The sequence below is a fragment of the Silurus meridionalis genome, chromosome 12 (assembly GCF_014805685.1).
Source record: "Silurus meridionalis isolate SWU-2019-XX chromosome 12, ASM1480568v1, whole genome shotgun sequence".
NCBI classification, from domain to species: Eukaryota; Metazoa; Chordata; class Actinopteri; order Siluriformes; family Siluridae; genus Silurus; species Silurus meridionalis.
This window is the reverse complement of record NC_060895.1, coordinates 5662646-5674381: the sequence shown is the minus strand read 5'-3', so window position 1 is coordinate 5674381 and position 11736 is coordinate 5662646. Positions and strand designations below refer to the sequence as shown.

The 11736-nt window shown below is 38.1% G+C and overlaps 2 protein-coding genes across 2 annotated transcripts in view; both read right to left on the bottom strand.

Moving 5' to 3' along the window:
- Nucleotides 1–658, bottom strand: part of traf4a (tnf receptor-associated factor 4a) — a 30628-nt gene extending 29970 nt beyond the window's left edge. The window contains exon 1 of the mRNA XM_046863469.1: nucleotides 179–658. Within this exon, the coding sequence (XP_046719425.1) occupies nucleotides 179–321 (143 nt within the window). The 5' untranslated portion in view covers nucleotides 322–658. The remainder of the gene's footprint in view (nucleotides 1–178) is intronic.
- Nucleotides 659–1370: 712 nt separating this feature from the next.
- On the bottom strand, nucleotides 1371–10451 carry nek8 (NIMA-related kinase 8). The gene is made up of 15 exons (XM_046863320.1): nucleotides 10379–10451; nucleotides 9760–9965; nucleotides 9203–9435; nucleotides 8985–9116; nucleotides 8658–8866; nucleotides 8478–8557; nucleotides 7530–7717; nucleotides 6597–6744; nucleotides 6041–6190; nucleotides 5323–5439; nucleotides 5049–5199; nucleotides 3544–3707; nucleotides 3294–3446; nucleotides 2740–2898; nucleotides 1371–1951 (listed from the first exon to the last, which is right to left on the bottom strand). Exons 1-15 carry the CDS (start codon nucleotides 10423–10425, stop codon nucleotides 1923–1925), a joined length of 2166 nt encoding a protein of 721 aa, XP_046719276.1. The 5' UTR covers nucleotides 10426–10451; the 3' UTR covers nucleotides 1371–1922.
- Nucleotides 10452–11736: the final 1285 nt, after the last annotated feature.

Genomic DNA, 11736 nt, shown 5'->3' with positions numbered 1-11736 from the left:
ACAGTGGCTCAAGCTACCAGAAGGTGTATGTGGATGTGGATAAAAGCTACAGAAACACACTGTCTGCGCATTGTCAGTCATGTGAAACCACTGTGCATGACCTCTCCTCCACCTTCACATCCTCATTTCTTTGCAAACTCTACATCTATACATTGGTGTCCATAAGAAGGCCTCGTACCTGAGGAACTCCTGGAGGCAGGTGTCGCAGAACCTGTGGCCGCAGGTTGAAACCTGCACGGGTTCCCTCATGGCTTTGCTGCACAGGGGACACTGAAAGCGCCTTTTGGGCTTCTCCAAGAACTTATAGTCGTAGCCGGGCATGGCGACTTCAGCAGCCAACGCGGATCAACGGCAAAAAGCAGATCCTGCTCCTTGACACGCACTTCGCGAGCGTGCGTTTTAGTAAAGAAAGTGCTCTGAAGGCGATCCTCCAGTCTGCACAGAAATGATCTCTATTGTCCTCTCGCCAAGATCGTCCTGCCTCTCGAGCAACAAGGTCGCGCCTGGAAACAGGCAAACAGTCCGTCTGGGGCGCGTGTCAGCTCCAGTGAAAACCTGCCACTGTTGTTTTGTCTTCTCGCTGGGAACAATGAGCTCGCGAGCGGACACACGAGACGCGTCCGATCTCCGTTTTCCACGAGCACTGACAGCGGTGTGTGGACAAAAACCCTCCTGCTCCCATCTGTTTAGGTTGAATAAGCCACACCCAGCCTTCCCCGCGTGGGCGGGGCCTGAATACGTCATCGCCCGTCTCAAATCACTACGCGTGTCTGATTTTATTTCTGTATCTGTACATAACCTCATAGAATCTTATATAATCTGCAGGAATACAAAAATCCAGAATACGCTGAAGATCACTCAGAATATCACCATAAGTGTAAATAAACAACGAGAATATTTTGTTATATGTTATTATATAATGTATATTATGTTATTTTTTATGTTGTTGTTTTACAAAAATATATATATATTGATTAATTGGTTAATTGCTCACAAATCCTACACTACAGTTTAGTAGCGTTATAATAAGAATAATAATAAAAAGTTTGTTAAGGAAAGATCTCCCTCTATTGGAGGATCAGCATATTAAAAAATACACCAAATATAAAAGAAAATATAGTATCAGTTATTAGTCAGGGACAAATTTCTACTTATAAAGAACATCTCATTCATTTTATCACCAACTTATCTGTGTAAAGCTGCTTTGAGACAATGGTCATTGTTAAAAGCGCTATACACAAAAATTTTAACACTATTAAATATGAATCACAGAATAATGTATACACATTCATACACACTCTGACTCTCTAACCCTTTATAATAATAAAAACTCATTTTCAAATAAAGACACGTATGTGAAAACATTTCGGTCCACGTATGTGAAAACATTTATTTTTAACCTCGTCAATCTTTCAACATACAAAAAATATTTGAAAAATTATATATCATAGCATTGTAACTCTGTAACACTGCTCTGATTCTCTTTGGCAGCCAGCGGCGTTGTGTGTCAAATCTGTCATTGTGTTAGGATAATCCTACAGAACCTGTTTGACTTCCTGTGTGTGTGTGTGTGTGTGTGTGTGTGTGTGTGTTACATAATTATAATGGAATTGTATAGCAGCAAAATGACAAACTTAGAGCGAAAGCAGCATTCATCAACGATATTGCCCTCGAGTGTAAAACGCACTATAAATAATTTCAATGGAATATATAAATCCATAATCCTTCATAATCCATGTGAATAATACCTAAGACATTATTGCACTTTCCATTAAGGATCGGAATGCCTTGACATTCTTTGGCAGTCCACTTCCTGCCAAGCCTTCAAAAATACTAGTCATTAACTGCTCCAAATGTTTATGAAAGTTTTTCAGAAGAAGTGGTCTGTCTGTTCTCTTGCAGATGCAGCTGAGATTTAACAGTCACTTTGGGACAGGATCTTCAAAAAAAGCTGTAAAAGAGAGTGTACATATCAGTAAGTATATCGGTGCATGTGTATATTTCATTAAAAATTATATCTAGTTCACATTACAATATACACTTAATACAAATAAAATGAGTTCCATAAAAAAAAATGTATATATATATATATATATATATATATATATATATATATATATATATATATATATATATATAAAACTTAAAAGTAATAAGCTGTTCCACCTGTTTACAACATTATAAGTCCCTGAATCTAACAGGCTGGTCATCTAAACACGACAGGCCTGTTTTCATTGTATTCCCAGGAACAAAGCACATATGAAGTCAATTCAGTGCATTAGTAATAAGCCTTTGGCTATTGAAGCCTAAAAGGACTGAAACAAAGTGCAACTTGTGTTACACTGCTACTATTGTCAACTGAGTACAACAGGCAAAAAAGCCTTTTATCCCAGGATCAGTGATCATTAACAGCCCAAAGCCCTGATACAAACAGCCAGATCCATCAAATCTTAGAGAAACTGCCAGTGCATTACTACTAGGTTACTGCAGAGTCTGTGTGTATATATATATATATATATATATATATATATATATATATATATATATATATATATATATATATATATATATATATATTAATTATATATTAAAAATAAATTTTTGTTATTTTAATCTGTTGAATATAAGTAAACAGTCCTACATTGTGGTAACTGTAATGTCTGGCTGGAGTTAATCAAAGGCCTGAATGATTCCAGAGTTTTCTAATGGAATGTCAAAAGACATATTATGCTACATTACGTTTCACAGCCAAGAGTGTGTTGCCATGGCAACAAGCCACTGATGTAACTGTGAATGGGTGACTCTCATCAAGCTGCACTGCCTTTGGTATCCCAGAATCCTCTTCTTTTCTTCCGAGGCGCCCACGGGCTCCTTTCCCCCAGGTATACACCTCACCTTCTAACAGACAAAAAAAAAAACACACACACACCAGTAACACATCATATAGTAATAACAAATTAATAACTAATATCTGAAACTGTAGTTTCAAGCAGCAGGTTGGAGACTTATACTGTGTAAAGCATTATTTTCTTCTGCCTTTAAGAAGACGCTAAGCTTCTTAATGGACCTGACTACATCATTAAGCATTCAGAAAATGGTTCTAATGCTAAAACTAGAATTCGTAAATGCTCCAAAATATTTAATACAACTAGGCGACAGCGACATATGTAATATAATCACTCTGAAATGATGCTTTGTAATGATTTATGAGACCCAAAAGACAAAATTATGTTTTTCAGATACTTAAAGCCTGAAACAACAGCTAAGAGATTATGATAGTTTGCTTTTCGTACCTGCACCTATAGCCAGAGTGAACGCGTCTCCACACGCTACCGTGGTGATGCCGTGCAGCCCTGGCACCTGGAAGGGCACTCTGCTGTGGCGGCGAGAGCTGCAGCCAAGCTGCCCATGCTGGTTACTACCAAATGTGAAACACTGACCTTTCTCTGGGTTTTAGGGCATATTTTCAAAAGAAAGCTGGTTAAAACCTCTCATAGCAATAAGTTAAACAGATAAAAAAAAGCAGGAGGATCCTTGTCTCACCTGTGACTGAGGCAGAGTGGGCCGTTCCAATGTCAATATGCAGAATTTTATCAAGGTTCATTGGGGACGAGCAAACAGGCTGGAACGTATGGACCTCTTCTACCTGACAACATAAGGGGGGTTCCTCTGTCCCACTGATTGTATCCAGGCCCAGCTTGTTAAACCTGTGTGGAATAAAATCTCTTTTGAATTTACTTGTTCTGCTCATACTAGTTAGAAGTAAGGATGGCTATTCATGTGTTTATGTCAAATAAACACATGAACAGCCATCCTTACTTCTTTATATTCGTTATCCTTCATGTGTTAGTCAGTGGCTAAATGTGGCCGTGTAGGGCAGGTGTCATTTCCTAAGCAAAGGCTTCTTTCAATGCTTTTCAGTGACATTGCAGGAATCAACAAACAGAACTAGTTGGTCAGGGAAATACTGCAGGAATTGATAGTGTGTCCTCCCTCAGTTGTTTAAGCACGTCGACGCATCAGGTGTTTAAGCGCATTTTAAATGAATTGCCAAAGGGTTTTTTGTTGTATGATGTTGCCAATGTGTGAATGGTCAGGATGACCAAGATACTTTGTTAGTACAATTAAGCTGAAGTTTCCAAATGGAAATAAAGTCTAATCTAAAACATGTGTATTAAATGCTATTCTAACCAACACATACTGTATAATTAAAATGTTATTACCTAAGTTATGATTAGCAATCGCATCGTAAATCGATCAATTGGTTACTCGCTACTGTGGAGTAGCAAATGTCACTGAATAGCACTAAAACCGCCTTCTACAGGAGGGTCACTTGCAGTATAAAGGTATTTTAATAAAATGGCTGACTGCTTTATGTTCCATGGCATCTTCCTGTCTGTGTAATCTTTCAGTCATAATGTCATAGCGACATATGAACACACGTACTCTGCATACATTTATCATCTTTTTAAACCATTACAGTACAAAAGCATTATCTGTTTTATATACTTCATCCTTCCCTCTATCAAGTTACTCCTGTGATTTCACTGATCATGACTCCTTCTGCCCCCTAGACCTTCCTGGTCCATCCTGATGGGCCCACTTACGCTTGGAAACTTGCTCACCTGAAAATCACTTCCGAAGGGGGCCCTGCACGTGGGTTTACTGTGAATGGTACCACACCAGACACACAGACTTAGCACTCTGGCTTGTTCATTAGAGATCAAATCTGATTTCAGTAAAGCTGTTTTCTGCCAATGTCTGTTATTAAAAACTAAGCAAAGCTTTCCAGCAAAATATAAATTATAGCACCCTCTGGTGGTCACACCTTCCACTACACACAGTATCCTGTATAATCCAGCATCCTATTTAGTGTCTGAAGTGTTCAAATGTCTGTGCTTCTATTTGTTGTTTTTTTTGTTTTGTTTTGTTTTTTTATCATACACCGACCTCTATTAATAAAATACTAATTGCCAGTGATTTGCCCAATGTGACACACACTAATCACTAACCATATTAATGAAGGTGTTTGATGCTGTTGAAGTTACCTGTTGCTTCCACATGCCAGGATCTGGTGTTGAGTGCTTATGATCATGGAGCAGTCAACCCCACACAAAACTCGCTGCGCCTCAAAATCTACGGGGATATTCACCTGCTGTGGGGCATTGTGGGTATCCTGGGTGTCCAGTCCAAGACGTCCTGCCAAAGAGACAAAAAGGGGAGAGGTGTGTTTCGTGTGTTAAAATAGGAGATGAAAGCACAAAGGCAGAATCACTAGACACAAAAATTTATTTGACAAAGTCACTGATCGCATTATTGCACCATTGTCTCCTCGACCCCAGGAGAAAACCTCCCTCTCACTGGTCACAGCCAGCACATGGGAGGCACCACAGGACACCTGAACCAGCTCATAGCCCAGGAGAGCCTCCACTATTTTGGCTACACAGACACAAAAACAAAAGAAGAAAAAGCAGCAAGTTTTGATCTGTTTTATACATGTATGGAAAAAAAAGTACATTCTATTTACCTTAATATCTACTTATGTTTTTTGCAGATAGAAAAAAAAGTGTTGCCTTATCCAACTAATATTAACCACTGTCTGTATGAAAAGTCTCTATATATTAGGGAATTTTCTTTAGCAAAATGTATTTTTAATACTTTTCTTACATAGTTTGTATTATGTATTACGGATTTTTATTACGGAATGCATTACGGAAAAGAAGACCTTATTGATATCATTCTCATGACTGAATCAGGAAGCTGTCACAAGGTTGCAATGGAATTTAAAAAGAAACATGCACAAACACACAACACTCATCCCAAATTTGTAAACAAAATAAAAAAGATGGTGGAAGTGTAGATAGGGGTGACCCCGATAGGAGGGGCCTGATTCGACTACCAATATCAGATTTTCTCAAATTCTTTAGAGACACACTTTAATCCAAAGCAGATAAAAAAATACAATAATTCAACATAAATTTCAGCATTTGAGGGCCAGTGGTCTTGCCCCAGGGTAAAGCACTAAGATTAAAACTCTCACTCTTCTTAAATGCTAATGCTGAACCTCCCCACCATTTAGCACTGAATATCAAGAAGCTATAGGAAACATTTACTTGTGTTATGTCGTTGCAATTTCCATGTCCAAGACACCCATTGCTTCCACTTCCGAAAGTCATAATTATGCCTCTGTCTGTAAGCAAAGAGAGAAGACTGGAGAATTAACAGCTCAGAACAAAGAGTGAACTGGAATTAGGATTAACCAAAAACAGTATAATCCTAAAAGAAGCATTATATATTAATCTGCCATCTGTAATAAACTGTAAAGGGAAAAGCAATAGCACGGTAAAAGCAGATAATGTAAAAGCTGTGTTGAGCTACTGGATTAATGGTTTAATGGTGTTTCACTCTTTGAATTACTCTTTAAAGGTTTAGCAACAATGTTTTATAGAGAGAAAACAGTGCATCTTCTAGGAATAGTAGGTCAATGTGACTGGACTTGTGTTCTAGTATTTAAAACCTAAATAGGACATGCAAAGAGAGGACATTTCCTTTAGCATTTTTACACAAAACTTGCATTTTGCTATGTTTATGTGTACCCGTCAAACAGGTTGTAAAAAGGTCTCCACAGGAGACAGATTTGATGGTGACGCCAGACTGCCCCTCTAGGAACCGGGAGATGAACTGGGGCTGCATCTGCTCCAGAGCACCAGGTAGAGAAGCCTCGCCACAGCCCACAGTGGGAGCCTGGCACAACAGATCAAAGATAAATAGCTCATTCAGTGAAATAAAATATTTCAACAAAAGAAGTTTCAAAGCTTTCATCTTCAAAAGAGTTCGTTTTGTTCTGTAAAATTCCGTATAATTTTTGGGGAATTGCAGTAATTTTACTGCGGTTCGAATCTGAGCCCCGGTTTATCGAGGAATTGTATTTGCCACATAACTAATTTGTTTGCCTGATTTTCCCGGTCTCTTGGGGACCCTGTATAGACAAAAGTTTGTCACCTGACCATAAGATTCGTAGTGATTTCTGAGAATCCCATTCCATATTCAGTCCCCATTTGCTGTTATAATAATCTCCATAATAATGCTCCACTAGATTTTGAAGTGTACTTATGGATATTTGTGCTCATAGGAGCCCTGGGGTGCAGTCAGTGTTCCAATTCATCCCAAAGGTGTTCAATAGGGTTCAGGTTAGAGCCCATGTTATGCTGAAGCATCCTATACAGTTATGTGCCTTTAACTCCAACAGTTTTGGAACTGTTAGTAATTGTTCAAAACTACATATGGCTGGAAAAGTCAGATGTCCCGATACTTTTGTCTATACATTGTATATGGTTAGTGAGCATGTGGGTGTTAAAGAGGCTTAATGAAAACACAACACACACAGACAATACAGACAACACACTTAGAACACACAAAGAAAACGTTGTGAAATAGAAGTAAGAAACGTTAGCACTTTTAACCTGAATTCTAATAATCTAGATCATAATAACTCTAGAGGTCTATCTATTCTGTTTCAACCAACTAACCTCCCAGGTAATGAGGCGTCCTGATTTGGTGACCCCCATCTTTTGTGTGCGTCCCAGGGAAACCTGCAGAACCTCAGTGTTGAGCATGGGCAAGCGGAGAGGCGTGGAGATTCCACTCCCCCATGTATACACAGATGATAAGGGCAGAGAGTGCATCATTTTGGTTGAAATTAAGCTTGACAACCCACCTGAAAAAAAAAAATACACTTTGAGTATATCATCCTTATTATTGTTGACAGTAGAAAAAGTAGTAATAGTACTAATATAAGCAGTAACATTAATATTAATAAAAACAAAAATTGCTTAATACCGGTTGAATCAATTAATACACTTAATAGGGGTGTAACAGAACACAAAATTCTAGCGTTATATATTATATTTATAACATTAGTTATTTTATATATATATATATATATATATATATATATATATATATATATATATATATAAATAATATATAAAATAACTAGCGTTAGCCATTTCCTGGTTAGCAGCTAAAGCTAGCGCTATGGATTCTTTAGCGTTTTCATGCATGTGCATAACAAATCTTATTTCCGGTACGGAGTGAGCAGCCACTGTGCTAACTCTAGTTTCTTTTATACCTGCCATTGTTGTGTATGTTTTCAAGTTTAATAATATTAATAAAAAAATGCATTCAAAGTGTGAGGGCGCCACTTAATATGTTCCTGAGGGAACTCAGATTTTACCACAAAGGATTGCGAAAGCCCTGTAACGGAAAATATCGGTACGAATATGTGTACCGTTACACCCCTAACACTGGATAAACATGTAATGCTGATATGTCTGTAAAAAGGAACTATTTATTATATTATAATTTTATTATATATTATAATTATAGATATAATTGGGCTATTTCATAAATATATCCCATATAAAATTATGCAATGACTCCAAAACAATACATGGTGTTGAGAGAGGAAATCTAACCCCTTGTTCTGGTTCCAGTCACATGGCTTCCTGGTCTGCCATGAGCACCTGTCTGCATGCTGGGCAGTGGCTTTTCAATTCTATTGGAAACAGGTTACTGAGTAAACGTATTTATCAGAAGTCAGATTTGAGTGTGTTATTGTGAGTCATTGTTGTACAGATGATGTTAAACTGTCCAACCTGCGCATTCGGACATTGCCGATGTCAGTGTAGAGGTTAAGCAGAGGCCGGATGCAGATAGGATTGGCCATGATCTCATTGAGCTGGGGTCTTTTGGACGGGTCCAGGTTAAGCATGTTGAGGATGAGCTGTCGCAGCTCGGGGCTGTAGCGGTCTGAAATCGGGGCGAAAGTACCACTCATGATTTTTAGGACTAATGCTGGGAGGTTCTAAAAAACAGAAAACAACTCGTTTTAGATTATCACCATACACTTTCAGGAAGTTCAGGAAGGTTCAGGAAGTTCAGGAGGTTTACTTTGAGACAAATCAATTGAAAATGTTTCTTACAGCTGCCTCAAAGGCCCTTTTGAGGCTTGCGAGTTCATAGAGCACACAGCCTAAAGCCCAAATATCACTCTTCTGGTTGTACGGTTTTCCTTCGCACAGTTCAGGCGAGATGTAACAAGGTGTACCAACCACCTGCCATTACAAGCACAAGTATATAATTACAGCACTAATATGCTCAATGGTTACAAGTAAAACTGTGATAGAATCACGGCACTTACAGTGTAAGCTTTGCTCTTGCTAACTAGAATCTTGGAGATCCCAAAGTCTCCTATCTTGACTATCATCTGGTGCTTGTCGAGAAGAATGTTCTGAGTTTTAAGATCTCGATGAAGGATAAGTTTGTTGTGCACGTGGTAAAGGGCCAGTAAGATCTGCACAAAGAAATGCAGTATGGTGTCTTCATCCAGCAGGGAATTGCATCGCTTCTGGATGTAATCAGCAAGAGTTCCTCCTAGAATATCAAGATATAAAGATTAGATCACAAAACTTTATTTTTACTTTCAACAGCAAAGAATAAATGCATTTACAGGTATTGTTTGTCAGTAAAGTTTAAAATATTACTGACATTTTAATAAATGAACCACATGTACGTTTTGGTTTGATGCCCTAAGATTCAGAATGCTTTTTATTCAGACTGATGAACTGATCTGATCTGGAGGAACATCATTTATTCGACTCACTGACTAGTCATTTGCTCCAAAAGTCTAAGTTTCCTTTCATTTGAATGAATTGTAATATGGTAAGGTGTCATAATAAACACTAGGTAATGTGTTACCTGGTGCATATTCCATCGCGATCATGAGCGCCTTATCCTCCAGGAAATTTTCATAATACTCGATGATGTTCGGGTGGTTGAGTAACTTCAGAACCTGGCACTCATTCTGTGCGGCAAGACGCTCATCCCTGGTCATCTGCTCCACTGGGATTTCCTTCAGAATCACCAAAGCACCATCAGATCGGCGACGGCAAAGATGCACAATCCTGTCCCATAAAAAGAAAAGCTGGTGTTCAAGATGAAGACTTTGAGTCCGGTCTGTTTTCTCACTGCAATCAGGTCATAACGCTTTTTACTTCCCCCTAAAGAAGTGATGTCAAAAAAATTCTCAAGCATGCATGTGATAAACACACTGTATTATACTGTAATATTATGATTAAATAAATAAATATGATTATCTAAAAAGTTACTATTCTATTTTCAGTGTCTGTTGCTTTTCCGCAGATCAGTAAACTACATAAGACACGGGCACGCGCACAAAAAGTACAGCAAAACTTTCTGTTTCAAATGAATCAATTCAGATTTAATAAAAAAAAACATTTGCATGCAATCGATCCGACTAATTTAGAAAATGCAACATTTTTAAAAGCGAGTTTTAACGCGATGATCTCTGCAGTACCCAAACGCTCCTCTGCCGACCACTTTAATTTTCTCGTACTTCTCCATCTTGGATGGATTCTGCCAAAGTCTGCAACGTCTCCCGTCTCTAAGCAACGCTTCCTGTATCCGCACGGAACGCCGGAAAGGACAATTTAACGGCGTACATGGAAAATCCACCGCGTGGGAGGAAAATGGCACAAATGGATTGACAAAGAAATCATAAAATCATAGCATAGTCATGCTAAATAAAAAGGCAACACATCCTTGTAAAAGTTTTGAATTTAATGTCATTCTATGGAAGTCCTAAAAGACCATGCATTATATATATTTTTTTCGTTCTTGTTTACATTATTACGACTTCATTTTCTCGTGATCTCGACATAACAAGCATTGTTTCCTCATGATCAGTACTTAATTTTTCAGCGTATTTTGCAAGAGAGCATGTTCTAGAGGCAGCATCATTGCAGCAACATGGATGATCACATTCGCTTTGACTTCGTTCAGGGACTCAAACTAAAAAAACTCGGCCTGTCAGCAAGTGACAACTTATATATAAATGTCAGACAATTGAGAATGAAGCTGTCATTCAGAAGGCACGATATTTTCTTGCAATACAATCACGTCAGGGGAAAACTATTACGTTGAGATCACGAGAAATGTCGTGATAATGAGAAAACAACTTTTAATATGTTGAGATCATGAGAAAGTAACTTTTGTTATTTAACAAAAATGATGTTGTCATGACAAGGAAACAACTTGTTATGTCGAGATCACAAGAAAATTGAGCAGAAAGCACAAGAAAACAAACAAACAAATAATATTATAATGCATGGCCTCTTAGGACTTAGGAGAAAAAAAAATTGTGTGTTTGTACATCATTAAGGGATCATAAAAACATTTTGGAAACGGAATGCTTAATGAAGTCCTTATGGTCCCTATTGGTGTCCAGTATATACCAAAAAGTGATCAGACAGCAATAAATTACCAGTAGAGACCCATGAGGACCATTGAAGAGTCCATCAAAAACAAGAACCATTCCCATTTTAATCAATAAAAGTGATTACATATCCTAATGATTCTATTCAAGTCAAGTCAAGTTTATTTCTATAGCGCTTTTCACAACAGACATTGTCTCAAAGCAGCTTTACAGAAATCAACAGTTAAGGTGAATGGTGTGCATTTATCCCTGATGAGCAGCCGTGGCGACTGTGGCAAGGAAAAACTCCCTTAGATGTTATGAGGAAGAAACCTTGAGAGGAACCAGACTCAAAAGGGGAACCTCATTTGGGTGACGTCAAGAGTGTCATAAATCTCACTGGAGAGTGAGAACATGAACACTGGAGTATAAGATTATAAGTAATGTTCTTTTACAGTCTT

Coding starts and splice junctions, on each gene's coding strand:
- nek8 (XM_046863320.1), bottom strand. CDS start 10,425: ATGGAGAAGTACGAGAAAATTAAAGTGGTCGGCAGAGGAGCGTTTGG. Junction 7,718..8,477: donor GACTGGAACCAGAACAAGGG/GTTAGATTTCCT, acceptor TTTTTTTTTCAG/GTGGGTTGTCAAGCTTAATT. Junction 3,447..3,543: donor CCACTCTGCCTCAGTCACAG/GTGAGACAAGGA, acceptor CCTAAAACCCAG/AGAAAGGTCAGTGTTTCACA.